Source organism: Callorhinus ursinus, unplaced genomic scaffold, assembly GCF_003265705.2.
Source record: "Callorhinus ursinus isolate GAN/ISIS: 27379988/994484 unplaced genomic scaffold, GSC_fseal_2.0 scaffold26, whole genome shotgun sequence".
Lineage (NCBI taxonomy): Eukaryota > Metazoa > Chordata > Mammalia > Carnivora > Otariidae > Callorhinus > Callorhinus ursinus.
The window spans coordinates 5686654-5709138 of NW_027397088.1; the positions used below are offsets into that span (position 1 = coordinate 5686654).

The window sequence follows — 22485 nt, forward strand, 5'->3', positions numbered from 1 at the left end:
CGCATCGGGCTCCCTGCTCGGCAGGAAGCCTGCTTCTCCCTCTCCCACTCCCCCTGCTTGTGTTCCCTCTCTCACTGTATCTCTCTCTGTCAAATAAATAAATAAAATCTTTAAAAAAATAATAATAAAATTAGTTCAAACCAATATTTGGAGGTAAATAAATAACCGACCATTCCAGACCATTTTGTTACTGATACAGCATCACATTCTCTATGGACCTTTCTCTGTTTTTTGTGGGTTTTTTTGTTTTGTTTTTATTTATTTGTCAGAGAGAGAGAGAGAGAGCACAAGCAGGGGGAGCAGTAGAGGGAGAGGGAGAAGCAGGCTCCTCACTGAGCAAGGAGCCCGATGTGGGACTTGATCCCAGGACCCTGGGATCATGACCCGAGCTGAAGGCAGATGCTTAACGACTGAGCCATCCAGGCATCCCAGACCTTTCTCCGTTTTAACCGAGTGCTTCTCACTGATACTTGAAATACTCACCGTTTCTTCCGTGAGCCAGTTCCACACGTCAGAGGCTCCGAGCCCTTTGTAGCTCGTGTTTACCACAGCCTAGCTAGTGCCCAAGGAGGGCCTGCCGTTGGTACCCTGAGGATGACCAGGCAGAAGGCTGCAGATGACTGGTCCTATTCCAGCTGTAACTGAGAACCAACTCAGGTGGTCAGGGTCTGAGGTAAAAATAAAAACAGAGCCCCCTTTGAATCACAGTAAAATAGGCTACTTAATGTACATCCATGTATTCTGGGCATAAAATTTTAGCATCTTGTCTGACTTAATTTCAGGGAAATTGCTAAAATCCCCAATGTTCTGTTCATATGCTTTTTTCAGCTTAGGAAAGAGATAGTCATTTTCTTTATCTGTGGTTTTTATTATTTCTGATGCTTCCTTATGAAACTTGCCCCTTTTTTTCCCAGATAATACATTGACACCTCTTTCTTTTCTGTTTATAAACAGGTTGAAAGGATCGTTGACAAAAGGAAAAACAAAAAAGGGAAGATAGAATATCTGGTTCGGTGGAAAGGCTATGACAGTGAGGACGACACTTGGGAACCAGAGCAGCACCTTGTGAACTGTGAGGAATACATTCATGATTTTAACAGACGCCACACCGAAAAGCAGAAAGAAAGCACACTAACCAGAACAAATAGGACCTCTCCAAACAATGCCAGGAAACAGATCTCCAGATCCACCAACAGCAACTTTTCTAAGACCTCTCCTAAGTCACTAGTGATTGGCAAAGACCACGAGTCCAAAAACAGTCAGTTATTTGCTGCCAGCCAGAAGTTCAGGAAAAACACAGCTCCATCTCTCTCAAACCGGAAGAACATGGACCTAGCAAAATCAGGTATAAAGATACTTGTGCCTAAGAGTCCCATTAAGAGCAGGACCGCAGTGGACGGCTTTCAGAATGAGAGCCCTGAGAAACTGGACCCCGTCGAACAGGGTCAGGAGGACACAGTAGCACCAGAAGCAGCAGCCGAAAAGCCAGTCGGAGCCTTATTGGGCCCTGGTGCAGAGCGAGCTAGAATGGGGAGCAGGCCCCGAATACACCCATTAGTGCCTCAGGTGTCTGGCCCCGTGACTGCAGCCATGGCCACGGGATTAGCTGTTAACGGAAAAGGTGAGTGTCCAGGTGAGCTGCTCAGCAGGCAGCGGCCCTGTCGATGCCACGGGCTGTTTCTCAGCATGCTGGCGATTTTCTCAAGGTGTGTAGGCACCCCTTTCTTACATGTTGGTCTTACTCTAGAGAGCAGGCTGATGGAAGTCTGGGGAGGCTGTGGACTGGAACCTCTGAGAGCCGGTGCAGCCTCTTTCTTTTTTTTTTTTAAAGATTTTATTTATTTATTTGACAGAGAGAGACACAGCGAGAGCAGGAACACGAGCAGGGGGAGTGGGAGAGGGAAAAGCAGGCTTCCTGCAGAGCACGGAGCCCGATGCGGGGCTCGATCCCAGGACCCCGAGATCATGACCTGAGCCGAAGGCAGACGCTTAACGACCGAGCCACCCAGGCGCCCGCAGCCTCTTTCTTTACTTGAAGCCTTTGGCATTTCTCTCTTCAATCAGCACTAGCTGTCTCTGTTTAATTTGTATCCACAAACCGTCCCACCACATCGACTTGCTTTGAACAGTGTCTCCTCACTCTAAATCCGTTACACGTGGTATTTTCCTTTATAGCAGGTTTCTTTGTGAACCTTCATACAACTTAGTATGTATAAAGTCTCAGGTTAAGGGTCCATCTGAATTTTCTAAATGTGACCAGTATTGATTAGAAGTCACGAGCCTTATTTTGCTGACGTATTTAAATAACTGGAAATGCCTTTCAGGTGAAGGTACCAGTCACCTAATAGAACCTACGGGACTTTCATTTGTTCATCTGTAATCATCAACTGTTCAGATCCCATTGTCCCTTTTTCAGAGTAGGAGTCCACTCAGCAGGGGTGGGTATTTTCTGTTGTGTTTCAGCTCCTGGATTCTGCAGCTTAGTTGGTTGAGCCCTGGCCTCCCCAGTTCCTAAGACTGCACAGCTGGGATTAGCACAGACAGCCCCCTTCCCCTGACTGTCCCCATGCCTCGGCGAACCACCGATTTTTATAGAGTTCTGTTAGGGGTTTCTCTGATGTGAGCCCCCCTAGTTTGGCCTCACTTTGGTCCCTGGTCATTTCTTACCTACCATAGTTTTCTCATTGGTCTCCCTGCTTCCTGCCTGTTGATGGTTTCTGTCCATTTTCTGTAGTTCTTGGAGGGTGCTGGGGCAGGGGCAGCCCTGTCAGCAGTCCGATCTGGCCACCGTTGTTTTAGTTAGCAGGCATGCTCCTGAGTCTCTGCTTGGTCCTCACCGCTCTCAGCTCCCTCTCTTCCAGGAGCATCATGCCTCCCCTGTGCCTCGGTCCTCTCTGGAGCTCCCACTCTACCTTCTGGTTCAGGACCCACATGCTCCTGCATCCTCTGGTCTCATATGCCGTCCATGTCCTCTGTGCTGCAATGTTGTAATTGTATCTGTCTGAGTGTCCCCGCCAACTCACCCTTAGTGAAATAAAACAAAATAAAATGATGTTGGTTTGGAAGGAGGGGAGCTATTTCCCTTAAGGAGAACTGTTCACCTGAGACACTGCTCTATCCATCTTGTTGTGGTGCATCAGTGAGTTTTGGTTTAGACCTTTTGTGTAGCAATGAAGAGGGAGGGATCTAAACTGAAATCTGGGGTTTCCCTCTGGACAATAAATTGCCATTTGGCCAGTATTTTTCAGATAACACTTTACCCAAATGCTGCTTTTCTTCCTTACTCCAGAAGTTTCACCCTCACCTGGAACTTGTATGAGCTTGTTTATTACTGAGTTGACTTCCCAAATTGTTGGCCTGCTTCTTTTACCTCACTATAAATGAAGGATCATAGAGGCTCAGAGGCAGAAGAGATGATTAGCCATAGAATTGCGTGCTCTGTTTCACAAAGAGGGCAGTCGAGTCCACGGAGACTGTGGTGTTCAGAGAGAACTGAAGGCAGAGATGGAATCAGAACACGTTCCTTACTTCCTACTCCCGTGTTCTCAGCTTTGCTTGCTGCCTCCACTGGATGAGGAGCATCTACTTCTCTATTGATGACTCAGGGCCAGGCACCCCCGCTGGGCTGTGTGCAGCAGATAAGGGCTGGGTGTCTGCTGACTCCAGGGCTGCGGTTGGCAAGCCAGCCCATGGGCCAAGCCCAGCGCCCCGCCTGTTTCTATACAGCCCGCAAGCTAAGAATGGCTTTGACACTTTGTAATGTTTGAAAAAAAATCAAGAGGAATAATATGTAATGACATGTTGAAAATATAAGAAATCCAAATTTCTGTATCCATGAAGTTTTGGGGGGTTTTTTTGTCTTTTGCTTTTTAGAGAAGGGAGAGACAGAGACTGTTTTTCTGTTTTTGGAGAGACAGAGATGGGGGAGGGGCAGAGGGAGAGAGACTCTTAAGCAGACTCCACGCCCAGTGTGGAGCCCAATGCGGGGCTCCATCTCACAACCCTGAGATCATGACCTGAGCCGAAATCAAGAGTCAGACGTTTAACCAACCGAGCTACCCAGGAGTCCCTCCATAAATAAAGTTTCATTGGAACACAGCCACATTCATTCATTGACTTTTGGTCTGTGGCTGCTTTCTAGTTACAAGGACAGAGTTGAATCATTATGACTGCGTAGCCTGCAAAGCTGAAAAAATTGGCAGTCTGGCCCTTTACAGAAAAAGTTTGCTAATCCTTGCTCTAGGAAGTCACAGTCCTAGGGCCGTATTTTTGGAAAGTAAGGGAACACAAAAGGCTTCAGAAGATCTGTGGTTCCACTTTGTCCACAATAGTTGTGTGTATATACACTTTTATGGGTGGCGTGGGGTCATGATTTTCAAAACTTTTTTGACCCTAAAATTTCCACATTTTGTCTTTACCAAGTCGTGCAGGCTTGGCTGCCCTCGGCAAAGCCTCCTGTTTTGTATAAAAGGAGGGTAATGGCTTCTGTTTAAATAAGGAGTTAGTGGTTTCCTTTTTTATTCTTCTTCCCATTTTGAAAACATTTTTTCATGTCCATAAAGGTGGCTTTGGTTAAAACCACCAGGGATGCATAAGCATCAATTCTTGAATTATTTTGTCTTGTTCTGTGGCATTAGATTCATTGATTAGGATGGGAGTACCACCGTACGTGCAGAGCCTCATGACCTCCTTTCTCTCCTGGCCCTGAGTCCTATGTACTGTGGAGAACACTCTCTCCACTTAGAAGAATGGAAGCCACTCAGGAAGGTTTTTTAGGACAGTGGTAAGTAACATGGCCATGATCTAAATCAGGCTTGCAGATTAAAAGGGAAAAGAACCATCTCCTCTTCCTTCTGGAGCCTCCCATTGGAGTGTCCTTTCTAAATGAAATAGGATGGCAAAAGCAAATGGTGTCTTAGACAGTATGGCCACCTGTGGGCAGATGCTTAAGTGGGGCAGTGCCTTTGCTTCTCCTTACCCTTTCCCTTTGTAGAAAGATGCTTTTGTTCCCTCCTCTGGAAAGTAAGCTCCAGGAAGGGATTTTGTTTTGCCAGGGCTAAAACCTACTATGTCCAGAGCAGTACCTGTGCATAGTAGGTGCTCTGCCAATGTTTGTGGAGGGAACAATTCAGGAGAATGGGTGCTCACTGAAGACAAGGATTGTAGTAAGTTCTTTGTAGCCCTGTGGCTGGGTCACACTCAGTGTGAGGGAAGAAATGCTATTGAAATGACCAAGTATGGAGGTGAGAAGTATAGGAACATTCTCCAAAACCTATTACTAGCCCTTGGGGTGTTTCTTTCCTGAGAGAGGGTACTGAAGCTGTGTCAGGCTATTGGTCCACACTCATAATTTCTTAAAGTAGTTGTTTGTTTTTACTTTCCACATCAATTTTAGGGCTACATAAGAAAACTGATTTGTTTTTTTAAAACTAATTGAAGCAGATACTTGTGGAGTCACTGGGAAATGAATCATCTTATTCAAAACATTAATCATGTGTGTATGAGGGATATTTTTGCCACCAAACACAACAGATATTTAAATATCTGTTAACCAAGAGAGTAAATGTTTCTGGAGAATTTTAACACACACGATTGCTTTTACAGAATAACCATATGTATATTTGGTTTGTAACTGTTTTAAGTATGAAACAAAGGTTTAAAAAGACGACTATATTGTTTCAGAAATATGAAAAATTTTAAAGCTTAGGTGATATGGTTGTCTTCTTTATATTAATAAGTTAATGATAGTATTTTCTTGGTCTTTTAATTGCCTAACAAATTAATCCTACAAAAGAAGCAACTGCTTTTAAAAACAGGATTATTGTTACTTTGTTCTTTTATGAACTCAAATATATAATTGTTCATCATTTGACAAGTATGATACTTGAGAAAACACTGTTAACACACTTTTTAAAAAAATGAGGCCTTAAACCCCATCAGTGTTACTGCGTAGGGTTGCTGCCAGAGATTAAGCCAAAGCCAGCAGATTCAGGAAGAAAGTGAAGAGGTACCTTAACATACCACAAGTCTTTCATCCTATGAGCATTTCCATCCAGGGAGGCTCCCGGGAGAAATTGTTCAGGAAAATTTGGTTTCTTCTGAGGAGCTGGAGTGTAAATTCCCCTTAGTAAGAATATGAAGCTGATCATCTGTCTCCCTTCTGTTATTATCGGGGAAGTTGTTGTTCCAAATCAGTAGCTCCACCCACACAAGAGGCCCATGGTCCCCTAGGGCCATTTATGATTGATGTGCTGAGATTAGAAGTTAACTCCAGGGAAAGTTAAGAAATCAGGAGACCAGTGGCAGGAGCTGCTCAGCAGGCCCCAACAGGAGAAGTCTACCCGGAAAAAGAGCACAGTTGAAGCTGTCCCTAGCAAGCAGTCCATTGACTGTGCCAGTGAGGGGTTGATCACAAAGGACTTGCATTGGAAACCAACAAACATTTTCTGGAGCCTGTTGTAAAATGGGTTCCATGCTGGATACTTCCGTGTGTCTTATCTCACCAGGAACAAACCTACTTATACGTAGAAAGATTACAGAAGCTAAAATTGAACCAAAGTGGAGTCAAGTTTTGAGGCAAGCAGATAGCAGCTCTGCGCCGCACAAAGCAGTGACTGGGGTGCCTCAGGCAGAATGATGTGGTGGCCCAGACAAGATTGTTCCTTCTTCGTGAGGGGGAGTTCAGTGGGCTGCAGAACTCTTCTCTGCTTAAGCGTCGAATGGCGTTTTAGGCACAAAGCTCTTCGAGAAGATCTACTCATCCAGCAGCAGTCTGTTAGCGTAAAAAGTTGGTCACCTCCAGGAATCTTTGAGGACATACCAACCATAATCGTTTCATTTTAAAAAGTTAAAAATGGGCACCTCTTTGCCACTGATGTAGAGCCAAGGCCTTTAAAGAATGGGGTACTTTGCTTTGCCATTTGTTTGGTGAGTCAAGCCCTTTTCTTTGGGTATGGATCCATGGACTAGAGTTCGGTTGTGTGGGAAGTGCATCCATAACACAGCATCTGCTGTTGCCATTGCAGATTTCGTTGAGTGGAGCAGAAACTTAAGTGCTTACAAATCTGAGTGTACAGTCCTGGAAAATTTTTTTCATTTTTCCCATTTCCTCACTTATACCTGATTCAACAATTATTTTCACTTAGAGCCTTTCCAGAGCATTAGACATCATTTCCCTTGAGGCCACAGCTCACCTCTTGTAATCATATCTCCGATCTTATGTAAAAATGATTAAATATGATAACCTGTTCAGCTGGCTTAAGTTCAGGGGATAAAGCCAGCCTGCTCCTGACCAGCACATATCCCAGCAGGAGCAACACTGGCCTGCTACCAGAGGACACCCCCCAGCCCCTACATTTCCAGGGTCTGATGGCATTGTTCAGGGGTGATTAGGGCTTGGGGGAGGGGGTGACCCAGCGAACCTACTTCAGAGCCGTTGTGACTGTTTAGTTTTCCCTTTTCATCTCCACTCTCTTGAGTATTTCTTCCTATACCAGTGGTTCTCAAAGCATGGTGCCCCAAGCAGCCGTGACAGGGGGACTCTGGGGGCCTGTTAGAAATGCAGGTTCCCAGCCAAGCCCCCCTCACGCCTCCTGAATTGCAGTGTCCCCTGGGCTCAGCAGCCTATTTCCCACAAGCCCTCCGGGTGGCTCTGGTACTTGCCAAAGTGTCGCAACGACCCCCCTGTACCGTGCTTTATTTTAAATTTGGTTTTCTAGAGCAAGATGGGACATAAATAAAAACACTACTAAATTCTTCTGTTTATAGTATATTTTAAGATTTCTTATGGTTAGATCCTATTCTCTCGTGAGATTGCTTGTTAGCCTTAGTATATCTTGATTTAAAATTGTCTTCGGGCTTTTGTGATTTGGTTTAATAAATATTTATAATTAGAAATTTTAAATGGCAGGAAAGCATTATAAAATAAAGCATCTCAAAGAAGAAAAGAAAAATAGAAGCAGCCCCCAAGCCCCGCCTCCTCCTTTCCAGAGAGAGAGAACTGCTGTTAACGGTTTTTTCCTTCCAGAAATTTTATAAACATGCATATTTTTTAAATACATCAGTGAGTTCATACTTGTCATACAGCTCTCCAACTTAGGCTTTTGTTTTTAATTTTGATATATCTTGGATATATTTTCATATCCACACAAGTAGCCCTACCTCATTCCTCTAACATGTTTGTGGCTATTTATTGTGCGAGTATATAGCCTACGTACCTGCCCCCCCCCAATTCAGTGTCCGTATTTCTCAGCAGGGGGCGCTTTGGCATTTGGGCCTGGATGCTTACCGGTTTAGCATCCTGGGCCCTGCCCTTAAGATGCTGGTAATGGCCTCAGGCATCGTGACAGATTGCTTTGTCCTTCCCATCTACCTGCGCCGGGCTTGTGTCTGGGTGCATCCACTATGTCAGAACCTCAGCGTAGATATTAAGAATTTTTTTTACACACAGATGAATACATTTTATCAGTGTTGCAACAGCAGAAATGTTAATGCACCTCCTGTCTTAAACCTGAGTAATCCATAAATAGTATGAATTTTTATGCAAGTAGTTTAGAAGTACGTTGAGCCTAATAGGAAAGTTTACCATTACCGCCTCCCCAAGGGGAACATTAATAGTTTGACAGCTTTCCTTTCAGACCTTGTACATATTTATACTCTTTGATATGGAATCATACTATATACATCGTTCTGGTATCTGCCTCTTTCGTTTAACATCATGTTGTGGAGAGCTTTCTATTTTAAGACACAGATCTCTACCTCTTTTGAAGTTTTAAACTTGATTTTTGTCTTTTTGGGTGCGATTTCATATTTATGGAGAAGTTTCGAAATCAGTCCAAGAAGAACCCATAGGCTTCATCCACGCTCCCCAGTTGTCTACGTTCAGCCTCACTCACTGACGTCCTCCCTCCTGCAGGTGTGCGTCTGTCCATGTGCTCACATGTGTGCGTGTGCATGCCCCCTGCACCCCCCTCTCACCTGTGTGAGCCTTAGCTGGACACTTGCTGCTGTCAACAAGAGTCCAGGGCTATAATGAAGATTTTGCTAGATGCTGCCAAATTGCTCTCTAAGCAAGCTGTAAAGATTGTGAGTGCCCATTTTCCTATTATTCTTAATCAACTTCTAAATACCTGTCAGATATTTAAAGTAGAAGATGGTATCTCCTTGTTTTAATTTTAAAATGTGGAAGTTCTGGTTTCACAGGTTAGAATTATTTGCATTTATTTTTCTGTTAATTCCCTTTATATATCTTGCCTCTTGGGGTGGGGGGGACATAGTCGTTCAACCTTTTCAAACTGTGAAGACTTTGTGAACATGTGTGTCCTCCTCGCCCAAGGACCACGCTGATCACGCGTGTTGGGGCCAGAAAGTACATCCTTTCAGCAGCGTTTCAGAAGAGCTCACTGACTTTGGCTCTCCCAGCACCCACTCCAGGACGATAACTTCCATGCCAGGGGTTAGAAGGAATAGTGCCATCGAGTCCCCACCCTAGGGGATTTACAACAGTTTAATGAGAAAACCTCAGATTAATTTGCATTAATCTTACGGTTCCTGTTCAGGTTCAAATATACTAAAGTGTATTTTATTAACTTGGAGTTTTATAATTTAAAAGAAATTTGGGTTCTTTAGGTCATATGTCAGAAAAGAATCTTGACTACAGTTCCTGCTCCTTTTGAACTTTATAACTGACTGGCACAGGGGCAGAATAAAAACAAGTCACTGATTCAAGTGAAATTCCCTTTTTGAAAATATTTGCTCTTGTTAGCACCTGCTGGTGAGGACTGAATACCTGTTACAAATCTCACTTGTCTCTGGGCACCTGGGTGGTTCAGTCGGTTAAGCATCTGCCTTCAGCTCAGGTCATGATCCCGGGGTCCTGGGATGGAGCCCAATGCTGGGCTTTCTGCTCAGCAGGGAGTCTGCTTCTCCCTCTGTCCCTCCCGCTGCTTGTGCTCACTTGGTCACACTGGTGAAAGGGCTTTTTTATAAGCCTCATTCATAGTGTTGCCAGTACTCTCTTAGTTGAGACTTTCTCTCTCTCTCTCTCTCGACTGAAACTGACTCAAATTGGCTTCAACAAACAAGCAAACAAAAGTGCCATCTATTGACTCAAGTGAGCAAGATCCAGGCTTAGGTGGCTCCATTGCCTAGGAAGTAACCAAGCCCCAGCCCTTCTCTCCACCTCTAGGCTTCATTCAGGCAAACCCATCCCACGGGGAAGGCAGATGCTATCTACAGTTCTAGCTGGCATCCCAACCCTCACAGCAAACCAGGCAGAAAAGAGTTTCTCTTACCCAGAAGTTCCAAGAGAGGAGATCGGCTTCCTCCAAACTCTGGTTACCCAAGCACAACCCAGGACGATTACCAGTAGGAGTGGAAGAGACCGAACTCCTGACAGTCTTGACACAATTAAGATTACCCTTAAAATACAACAGTGCTTTCCTAAGTTACAGAATATCATGAGTGTTAAATATGGAATAGTAAATGAATAATAATTTTAATTCATGTTTTAGCTTTTGGGCAGTCCTCTCAAACCGTACATGATCTTCTTCTCCCAGTACACCCAGATGTTGCTCACCATGAGACTGAACTCTGTGTTCACCTTTTCGTTTTCTATTTTTGTGTGTCATTGTGTGTTGTTCTTCCTTCATAGCTATTAGAGTCCTGTGTTTGAAGCGGGGGGAGACTGGGTGCTGTGTCTGTCTCGTAAGTTGGTGTGTCACCTTTTACAAGGCAGTGACATTTTTCATTACAAATGAGGAAAGGCTATGTTTGAGTCGGTTTATTAGGGACCTCTTAAAAGAAGACCCTACGGAGTCCTGTTCCCCAAGGTGCTTTTGCTTCGGGTGGAGTCTTAAGCAGCTTGGACACCTAGGCTATGTAGAGGAGCACTGATTCTTTAGGGGAATCGCCAAAAAAGTAAAATCTGGCGGAAGAGATCCAGGAAAAGATCCAGAACAGACAAATTCAATAAAACTTTAGATGATAGAATGGGAAAGCACTGTAGCAAACATTGTCATCTTTAGAATCTTTGACATTGTCTAGTCCCATTGTTTACATATAATAGGTGCTAAATTAACATTTGTATGTGAGCGAGTGAGTTGTCAGAGCAGTTTTCTTCACTTCTGCTTTCATCATTAGTGTTTGTCTTCTAAAAAAGGCTCTGTGTGAAAAAGAATGAGGTTTGTGGGGGTGGTTGGGAGAAATTGCCGAGGAAGTAAGAGCCGGGGCAAGTTTTGAGCTTGCTTGCAAATATGGAATGATGTGTAATTCTTGGAGCTGGAAAAACTCAAGAAAACATCTGTAGGTTAATGGTGTAGAACATCTTTTAAAAATATCAGTGAATAATTTTGCTCTCTATGACAGTATCCAGGAGGCAGCTTTATGGGTAATAAGTAGGGCCCCTCACCCAGATTTATGCACTTCCAGAGCTCTGTGTCACTAGAATGAGCTTCAGACCACTAGAGCCTTTCCAGTGCCTTAGGTTTTTGGTCATTTTAAGATGAAAATAACCTCGCTGTGTGATTCTGTGCGTTTCCTCTTTGTCATTCCCAAGCTACAGCCTCTAAGAAAGCCCTGCAGCCTTTCTCTATAATTCTTCCCAGTTGAACTGCCTCTTCCCCTTTCTCATCTGCGCCTAACTTAGTAGCACCCCTCCAGTGCTCATAGCTGCATCTTCCTCAAGTTCAACCTCCTGAAGGAGGACTTCCCGTTCACCTTCCTGCCCTCCCTGAAACCAGACACCTGCCCTGCTCACGGGTCCTCCGCCTTCCCTCACGGTCTCTGGAGTGGAGAGTGTTCATCCTCCCCCAGACCTAGATGAACACCCTGCCCTGTTGAGGCCTGTGTTTTCTGACTCCTTCCTCCCCCCCTTACTGTCCGTTTCACTGACCTCTTGGTCCTCTGTCAGCATTCCCCAGAAGACAGGCTTTAGGGTCCCACCTTTCCTTGTCACCCCAGAGGACTGGTCTCCACGTGGAAGCCACGACAGCCACATCACTCATCCTGGTGGCAGCTAGCGTTTACTGTGTCCCTGCGTCCCTGGGTTCACTCCATGCGTGTGTTGCTGCTCACCCCAGCTGGGACTGGTGAGTGATGCCCATTTTACTGATCACGCCAGGCTGAAAGACGGGAAGGACTAGAACTCATGAGCACCTTTTCTTCAGGGTTCCACTTGTCTCCACCCTGATTCTGATTTTCCTTTTAGGCCACACTTGTGGGACATTTCGTTCAGGATTGCCTGCTCTTTTCCTTTCCCACCCACCCCCAGTGTGGCTTGGAGCCACACTGCAGGGGCTCTTGGTCCCCGGGCCACGGTCACTCTAGGCCACTCCCCGCCACATTTAATATGAGCGCCATGTCGTTGTTTTTGCTTTCATTTTAATTGTGGCAGCAAACACATACACCTGACGTTACCGTCTTAAACATCTTTAAATGCATAGTTCAGAAACATTACAAGTGTATTCACATTGCTGTGCTCCCGGGCTCGATCACATTTTCACCTGACACAGTTGAAACTCTACCCTTTAAACACTAATGCTCCCTCCCATCTCCCCCACATCCCAGCAAACACCATTCCTCTTTCTGTTTCTGTGGTTTTGACTACGTCGGATAGGCTTATATCACTTCGGGATGTCCTGGAGCTTCATCCATGTTGAAGCCTGGTACAGGATTTCCCTCTTTTTGAAGGCTGTGTAATATTCCATGGCGTGTATAAACCACATTTTCTTTATGCGTTCATCTGTCAGCTGATGTGGGGTTGCGTCCACCTCTTGGCTGTTGTGAATAATGCTGCAATGAATATGGCTGCAATAAATATCTCTTCAAGACCTGGCTTTGAATTCTTCTGGATAAATACCCACAAGTGGAGCTGTAGGATCATATGGTAATTCTGTTTTTGATTTTGGGGTGCCTCCATACTGTTTGCTGTAGCAGCTGCACCATGTTACTTTCCTGCCACACTTTACATCCTCACCCCAGTACTTGTTTCTGGAACACTACTACTTTTTGTACACCTTTTATCTCTCTGGGTATTTCTTTTCCCAGTCACCTTTGTGGCTGTTCTTCTGCCCCCCCTTTAAGAGGCACAGCCCCCAAGACTGCTTGCTGGGCACATGCACACAAGGATATTTATTTGGTGCACAGGGCCTTTGGGAGGATGCTGACGGCAGCAGCTGGGGCCAAGGGCCATCCGCTGGGGGTTCCAGCTGCCCTGCCCACCCCCCCACTGCCTAAGCACTAGGGTCCTTCTTCCCAGTCAAGGTCAGCAGGCTGCTCCATTCCCCTGAGCTCCTCTGCTTCCACATGTCCTTTTAAGTAGAGTTGACATGCTCCTCTTTTTTTTTTTTTTTTTCTTTAAAGTAATCTCTACCCCCGTCATGGGGCTTGAACTCATGACCCCAAGATCGAGTCGCATGCCCCACCAGCTGAGCCAGCCAGGCACCCTGACACGTTCCTCTTTACAGCTCTGTCCCCAGAGGTTTCTCCTCCTTGCCTCGCAGTAGGTGGCCACCAAATGTGGGAGGTGGATAAAGCCTTCTCTTCCTTCGTGGCTCATCCTAACGTGTCTTCATAATTACTGTTTTTCTGATGTTACTGAATTTCAAAGTTACCATTTTAACTGTGTATTAAGAATAATACAATATTGTTTTATCTGGGCAAAATCTAGTTAAGGAATTCATTCAACTTCACTGAACAAATGCAGTAATAAAAGAATGAGCTGTGTACTGTAAAATGTATACAACTGCTTGCCGTTATCTGAGTGTTTGGGGACAAGAGGCTTCTAATTTACTTTCTCCCTAGGAGCCTGGGTTCCCTACGGCTCTCGGGTCACCCCACCTTCTCCCACTTCCCAGGGGCTCTGTAGGGGCTTTGGCCCCTACAACTGTGCTTGCTTCACGTTACGTGGCTCCAAGCGTGCTTGCTGGCTCCTGATTAACTGTCTTCTGTGACTTTGAGTTCCTGAAATAGTTTTTCCTCTGGTTTTAAGGCACATTTTAAACCTTGCTTTGAATTTCTGAGTGAATACGTTCCATGCCATTCTCTGACCATCACAGCCTCTGCACAGGGGTTTCTGGAAGGTCCCTGCCTTGTTATCAGGCACTTAGTGAGCGTTTGCTGTGTGCCAGACTCCATGCTGGATGCTGATCATCCAGAGCCCAGTGAACGACAGCCCCTGACTTCTAGGAGCTCATAGCTTGGTAGGACCGGTGTCCGTGAAAGAGCCTTTGTTTCTGACTCTAGGGATCCATTTGAATGGCATTGCAGTTGACAGGAAGTAGCAATACTGGTAAAACTGCCTCCCTGCTGAAGTCAAGGGTGAAATGGTCCAGAGTGCACAGAGCCATAGTGTGCTCTTGGCCAGGCCACGGTGCTGAAAGTCCAGCCTGAGGGTTATAGGCAACATTCCTTAAGGCAAGAGCAGTACATCAGACTACTGAAAAGGAGATCATAATAAACTAATCCTTGTGCAGACCTGTTCTTGCTGAAACGATGACATCTAATGAGATAAACTATCTCTATAAAAAAGTGATTACCCTCATGTAATAAATACCCATCTCCCCTAGTGGTAAGGATCTAATGTAACTGCCTCTTGGTCTAGGACCATAAACAGGCTCTGCCAAGGCATTCAAAATACGAAATATTAAGAAAACACTTTAAATCTTAACCTCCGGGGTATTTTTTCCTCCGGGTTATTTTCCAAACTGTGTATTTGCACTTCCGTTCTCCATGCCACCGCCCTCCCCACCTTTTGGGAATATGAGCCTTTATCATCCGTTTATTTATGATAACATCGGGTCTGCCCTTCCTACTTCATTATTTAAGAGTTGACTCTGCTTAAAATATTTTTTTAATAGGAACATACTAGGCTCTCAGAATACCTGAAAACAACCTCCTTTCTGCCCAGTTATCTCCATCATGGCCCACTCTAATTTTTGTCTGCAGTTTAAGTTCTTATTTATGTATGTGCAGCTGAGGGTGGGAAGTGCGCTGTCAGGGAAAAGATGTAAATCTGTTCCCACCGTAGAGCCGCAGCTTGGACTTAGGACCGTCTTAGACACTTGGAGTTCAGCTGTGTGCTGTAGATGGCCCCCTCCACCTCTGTGCTGAGAAGGAGTTGTCACAAAGTCCATGCTCTGAAATAGTGGCAGTAATCCCTAGCAGGTCTCCTCAGCCCCCAGGTCATCCACTGTGCCCCTGCCAGCCTGAGACGCACCACCCACCCCAGATTACCTGAATTTCAGAAGTAGATGTTGGATAAAAATAGTAGCCCCGGAGCGCCTGGGCAGCTCAGTCGTTAAGCGTCTCCCTGCGGCTCGTGATCCCGGGGTCCTGGGATCGAGCCCCGCGTCGGGCTCCCTGCTCGGCGGGAAGCCTCCTTCTCCCTCCCCCACTCCCCCTGCTTGTGTTCCCTCTCTCTCTGTGTCTCTCTCTGTCAAAAAATAAATAAAATCTTTAAAAAAAAAAAAAAACAGCCCCATTAGCATGGCTATAAAAATGATGTGTATCACAGTCTCTTAATGAAGCCAGTTTAAATGACTGGGATACTAACCTGAGTTTCTGTCTTCTCAGTCCCCTTGAGACTTGATTAAGAATATTAAACCCTCTGGAGTCCTTGGTGACCTAAGTGCTGTCTTAATCACTCTTCGACAGCTCAGTGTCTACGTGTCAGACACCTCACGCTGAAGACCCCCGTCCTCAGACTCACAGGACTGTTTCTAGTGTTAACAGTCACTGTCCTGGGAATCCTGTGTCCCCGTGGTGGTTGGAGCCTTAAAAAAAACTTAGTGGGTTCTAATTAAATTTTAAAGTCAAATAGTAAGATGACATGGTGTATGAGAAGGCGAACGCTCAATTTTAATTAAGTTTTATATTGCTAACGGAGGGAGGGTTCTGCATTTTATCCAGTAAATGACACTGCCTGTCGTCTGGATATGCGGGGTGACTTTTATTAAATGTAACACACATCGTTACCAGAAGCCCTTAAACTGGACAGAGATTGTTTATCGTCTTGCTGATACAGTTTTAAATTATGTATTCTGTGTTAGTATCATAATTGTAGCACTTTCTTCTTTGGATGACACTTTTCAGCAAAACTTGGTAGCTATTTCTTATACTTGGCATTCCCTCTGAAGGTTAAATGCCATTTTGGTTTTGTGGGAACACTGTGCAAACGTAATGTGAACATTAGGCACATGATTACGGGGGCTCACGCTGTTTAATTGCCGTGTTGCCAGAGAGCTGAGTGAGGTCTGCCAGCGTCGTCACCTCATGTCTTCCCAGCAGCAGCTCACATGTAGGACCACACAGCCCACACCAGCCTTGGAACAGGTGACGTCTCACCCAGAGTGTGGCTTTGGAGACACTGTTTCTGATTCCTAGAATTCCAGTTGTTTTATGGGCTCTGAAGGGAAAGTGGGACGCATGCCCCCTTTTCCCATCACACGTGTGTGCTCCGCGGTTTCAGGCGAAGCTCACCCGATGGGGCAGGATGGCCTCAGCTTTATAACAGCAAGTGAGGAGGAGTGGCGTAAGAGGAGTCTCAGTCTGGTTTTTGTTTTGTTTGGGGAAGGAGGGGTTGCCCTAGTGAATTTTCCACTTGCAAAGTAATCCCGTTTTCACGAGGGATTTTCTGATATGCATTTAATGAGCAGTTGCACACCGGGTTTTCTGCTGCTTTCATCTGGGTAATCCTGTGACCGCCTAGCGTGGCACTCTGCCATGATCTCCAGAGTTGCTCGCGTTACTGAGTATAACCAGTCCACGTTAGAAACGGGAGCTTGAGTAAGTCTGAGGGTGGCCCCTGAGAGCCTGATTACCAGAGGGACGGCATGTCCCCAGGATGCCCTACACAGAAAACAGGGGCTCCTGGAAAATGCAGAAAAAGCAGTGGCAGTTCCGGTATCTGTTTCCTTGATTTCTGGAAGAATTGAAAGAAAAGCTGACTACTGGAACTTGGCTCAAGGACAGTTTTGAAGTAGTCCTCGATGCTCAAAACTGGATTCTAAAATTTCAGGTTTTTGCTGTATATTTCGAGTCTGTTGTGTTCGGTCAGTTCTCTATCCTGACCTTTGAGGTAGCTTTTGTCCTCATCGTAAAATGATGCATTAAATGTTTTCTCTTGAGCCCGTGCATTTCAGCATGTGATTCTAATCTTCAGCCAAAATGTCTTTGTCAAGTGAGTGGTCCATGCTATGGTGTGGTTCTGTCTTGAGCTCTGAGTCCCCTGCCACCCTGGTAGGTATCCCTAATTGAAAAGACAAACGCCCCTGCCTGTTGTCAAGGGGTCCAAGGGCCATCATTCTTCAGTGTGCACAGGGTGTGGACCCCTCTCAAGGCCAAACACTTGGAGCACCCTTGAGAAAATACTTCTACCCCAGTTGAAGGAATATTGTGTTGAGAGTCCCTGCATCTCTCAGTCCTGGCTACATGTTAGGAATGAATACCTGGGCTTACTGGCAGAGATGGATGTCGCCCCTCCTCAGGGATTGTCATGGAAGGCTGGCTCAGAATCACAGCTGAGGAAGGCGATCCTTGGCAACAGCCTGATTACACCTGATGGGAACGGAGCCTGAAAGCCCCATGGTGGGAGTCCCATCAGTCCTCGTAGATGATCACGAGGGTGAAAGCATAGGATTTAAAAATTGTTTACTGCATAGACTCGTAGTATGTCCTCAGACCCTAGTTTGAGAAATGGTCATCTGGACTAAAGCTGGATATTGGTCTTAAAAATTTGCTTTAGGAGATATTTAATTTCAGTGTAGTTTGCTTAGCCTTTCACTTGGCAGATTGAGCTAGCTGCTTAGTGACAACACCCCAGGAGAGCCACTCGGGCAGCTCTTGAGGCTGGTCTTGTGCCATGGGCCAGCCTTGCACAACCTCAGGCACTTGTCTTCCCGTGGCGGCCCCTGCGCGTGGCACACGCTGGAATTGTGGACCGGCTGGCCTTCCTCCTTGGCTCCCCAAGGTTGCAGGATCTGATTCCTGAAGCATAAAACCCTCTGTTACTTTTGAGCTATTACTTAAAAGACAGTGCCTGACCTGTGAGCTTACCATGGTCTTTCCTCATTTTTCCCTCTCCATCCATAAAAAAGTGAAACTTTACTTCTGATGGGGCCACCAGGAGCCCACACAGCCTTTTAACATTTTGACCCACCGTAAATCCTCCAACCCGCAGCTTTCCCATCCACACGGAAATGTGCTGTGTGTGTCTTTAACTAATACCGTGACACTTTCTTTAGGGGGGGTCGCCTTTCAGGGCACGTGGTCACATTCTGTGTCTGTCTAGATGCCCAGTTCTTTACTGGGTTCTGCTCACCTGATTAATCCACAAAGGGTTCTGTGCCTTAAATGACAGATAACAGGCCCGTGCACAGAGTGTTAGAGTATGCATGAGCAAACTTAACCACCCCAGACACACCCCACTCCTCACCACCCGGAGCCGCCAGAGGTGCTCTCAGTCCTCTGAAAACATTTGTCATTCGTGAGAGTAAGAGAAATCTTCTAAAGGAACCCATCAAGAAAGGGAGGAGAAGCAAGTATGTAAGGGGGGAAGAAAGATGTGTTTGTCACGCCATTACTTATGCCCTTGCAGTCGGCTTTTTAAAGTGATAAATTTCATCATGAGCATGGCAAACAGTGAGTTTGTTTACCGTGAGCATTGTAAACAGTTGAGTTAATTATTGGCCTCCTCCATCCTGGCAGGGAGAACAGGGAACTCCGTCTTCCCGTCTCAGTGAGTGCTACCTCCATCTCTCTAATAGCTCAAGCTGCAAGCCGCAGGTCGGCCATGCCCGCCCCTCTCCCTCATCCTTACCACCCAGCCCGCCACCACGCCCACCTTGTTCCAAGCCAAGTGCGCCTGCGTCCATCTCTTTCCCTGACCTGTGACCATTGCCAGCACCTAGTCCAGGTGACCAACATCTTTTTTTTTTCTTTTAAAGATTTATTTATTTTAGCCAGGGAGGGGCAAAGGGAGAGAAAGACTCTAAAGCAGACTCCCCTCTGAGCACAGAGCCCAGCGCAGGGCTCAGATCTCATGACCCATGAGATCATGACCTGAGCCAATAGCAAGAGTCAGACAGAACCAACTAAGCCACCCAGGCAACCCCAGCATCTTTCTTAATTGTCTTTTTTTGATCCATTTTTCACTCAGTCACCAGAAGGATTTTTGGAGATATTAAGATCCTGCTGAAATATCTTTCCTGGCTACCTCATGTACTGGGGATCAGATTCAGCTTCTTCCTGTGATCTGCAGAGCCCTCCATGGCTTGCCCCTTCACTGCATCTGATTCAGGTGCACTAGGCTTCCTCCAGGTTCTGGAATTTGCCAAGCTCTCTCCTTCCTCAGGGTTTCTCGCGTGTACTTCTGTTTCTTTGTCTGGTTAATTCCTTATCCTCCTGGCCTCGGCCCCCGGCCCTTCCTCCAAGAAGCCTTCCCTGATCTTCTCCCACATTCCTTCCCCCACCTCCAGAGTAGACCATCTGTGTTCTGTGACATCCACAGTTACACTTGCAGACTTAGTGTGTTTATTAATGTGATTTGCTGGAGGTCACTTTATATACTTATTCAGCCCTATATCTTCAGAATCCAGAAGAGCACCAGACAATGGCTACCTGCCTAGGCTTGTTAAATGGCCGTTTGGATTTTCTTGTCTTTCTTCCTACCAGATTATCTCTAATGCTCTGCATTTAATGACCATTTACCTTTGTACTTTCTGTTTTCTTCCCTCAACTTGATTGATTAAACATCCTGCATACTGTGTGGCAAGTATTAGGAGGTCCTCTGACCGGTGACATACATGTAACTAGTCCCAGTCCTCCAAGAGCTGGTGTTTGCTAGGATGAGAAGCCAGCTACAGAAGCTGTCACATAAAGCAGTGTACAAATGCTTGTGTGTCTGGCTGAGATCAACAGAAATTTAGTGAAGAGGGAAGAGGTGCCTCCGGGGACCTGGAAGGATTAGTAGGGTTTTGTTAAATGGCAGCAGGACTGGGAGGGGTGGTCTAGGTAGAAAAACATGAGCAAAGGACCAAGAGACAGTAGTGGAGTGATCCTGGTGATTTATACACGACTTGAAAAAGACCTAAGACAGTTTACAGGTTGGAACTACAAGGTTTGTTTTTTCCAAGTGAAGACATCAAGACAAATGGAAACGAAAACACGATGAAGCTGAGTGTGTGATAATACAGAGAATGCACACATGACACTGAACATTGTCAGTGGGCCACAGATGTGGCTTCAAGCTGCTTAGTAGCATATCCTGAGAGTGAGCAGGTGAATCAGATTCACAGAGCGCATGCACACCTATACACACGTGCGTGCAAGCACACACACACACGTTGCTCAAAGTACAATTAGGCACAGTTTTAAGACCTGAAAGAGTTTTGCCTGGCTTAGTGAACACCACCATCTTCACAGTAAGTATAAGGTTCACAGGGTTGTTTCTTAAAGGGTGATCTTTGTGACCAAAGGCATAAACCCAAGCAATTTGGTTATCTGTTCTAGAGAAAAATGATAGCTCACAGGCTCAGTGTTCCATGTCAGAGAGGATGGTGTTTCAAAAAACCCACTGAAACAAAAATAAAATATCAGGAAGGAATCCATAATGTTAAGATGCATTTAAATTTAAGTAACTTCTTGGGGCAGCTGGGTGGCTCAGTTGGTTAAGCAGCCAACTCTTGATCTCAGCTCAGGTCTTGATCGCAGGGTCTTGAGTTCAAGCCCTGCTTTGGGCTCCACACTGGGTGTAGAGCCTAGTTAAAAAAAAAAAATTTAAAGAACTTGTTAAGTAACTTCCCAGTTGTAGTAACTTGCCGTATATAGTGTTGTTAGTTTTAAACCTGTAACTATTATGGGACATCTGTCAAATTAATATTTTCCAAAAGTCAACACATGACTTTTAAATACCGTATGAATATGTGTCAAGTATTTGTTTCGGGAATCAAAATGATGGTAAAGTTGGTTCAGAGAAAATTGAAGAGACTGGCTATAGTCACTGAAAGAATGCCTGAATAGTCACAGGGTGAAGTACAAGACGAGTGACTGTCCCTCAGGGCCATAAAGCCAGCCTTTGGGTTCTCTTCTCCTGAGCAGTTGTCCTTTGAATCTCTAAGGCATGCTATTCATTGTATATCACTATGCATTTTCAAAAATTAACATCTACCCTTACAGAGTTATAGAATATCATAATCAATGCCAAATTCTTAAGTCAAACGAAAGTACATAGCCCTAGAGAAGGCCATAATCTTTGGTGGACACATCGCACGGTGCTCCAGCAAGACCTTGAGATAATACATGGGCATCCTGTTTTAGCCTTCAGCCTGTTTCCAGTTTGGAGATTTTTTCCCCTCGGACCATTACGAAAAATGTTGGCTTTGGTTTTGGAGAATTTGATCTGATCCATTCTTTCCAGGAGTAAATGGATAGCAGGGCCACCTCTCATTTATACAGACAGCTCCAGCCCATCGTCATCTGTATGTGGCCTTGAGGGTCATCTGTTTTCGGTAGGGGATGCTTATGAGAGAAGTAGCATCCTGTTCATCAAAGGAAGAGACCAAAAGTGCTGGTTGAAAGAGCTGATCGTCAGGGGCCAAATCATGTAGGGCTTTGTAGGGCAGGGTAAAGGAGGTTGGATTTTTTTCGGTATGGTGAAGGGGTTGAAGTGGAAACATGATGTGAACCATTTGACATTTTGACATTGATTGCTAACTATAAATGAAAGAAAATCTCTGCAGTGTGCTATAGTCTTTGACACTGTTCCTTATTACTTAAGAATTATTTCAGAGTTGCTTTTAAATGTCATTTTTAAAGCTTTCTGTTTAGCAGAGTGGCATATGCAAAATACAGTGCTTATACAAATAATATTTAAAAGGCACCAACATCCCATATTATCAAAAAGACCCTAAAGAGTTAGTTATGGTATTGTGTGGAGAGAGTGATGGTGGAAGAATGAGTTCTTTGTGTTCAGCACTGACCCTGTGAGGTGATACACCATTCAGACCTCCAACTCCCACAAAGAGGGGTTTTTGTGCTTATACCCTTAGCACCTGAATTAAAGTGCAGGCGTGCTGGGTAGTTTCCCTCCCTCTGAGGAGCTCATGGTAAGATGTAATGGCCAGCCACCATACAAAGAACACTGGCCTAGCAGAAGCAGTGCAGGAAGTGTACGACAGGGCAAGTGGACTTTCCACCATCCATAGCCTGCCTTTCACGCTAGGTTCAAAGAACACTTACCAGATTGGCCTGAATGTGGAGGAGGGGCCCCCAGGGGAGAGGCTGTGGCCAACCTGGTGTTTTGTTTTGGGTTTTGGTGATTACACATTTTGAAAAACCAAGCAACATCTGTATCTAGGTTCCATTTCACTGTGTCATAAAATAAAATCACTCTGGTGGAAAGAAACAAATCCTAAATCCTAACCAGAGCAGCCTCCCAAGGTAACAAAAGAAATATCTGAGCTTTTGCTGAGAATTCAGTCATCCTCTCCA

The 22485-nt window shown here is 45.3% G+C and overlaps 1 protein-coding gene across 7 annotated transcripts in view; it reads left to right on the top strand.

Moving 5' to 3' along the window:
- CDYL (chromodomain Y like) overlaps positions 1-22485 on the top strand; it is a 228455-nt gene that overhangs the window by 156508 nt on the left and 49462 nt on the right. For 6 of the 7 annotated variants that reach the window (XM_073877531.1, XM_073877535.1, XM_025890920.2 and 3 more), the window contains one exon: positions 955-1621. In XM_073877531.1, the coding sequence (XP_073733632.1) occupies positions 955-1621 (667 nt within the window). The remainder of the gene's footprint in view (positions 1-954; positions 1622-22485) is intronic. The other variant, XM_073877536.1, reaches the window with a different exon arrangement.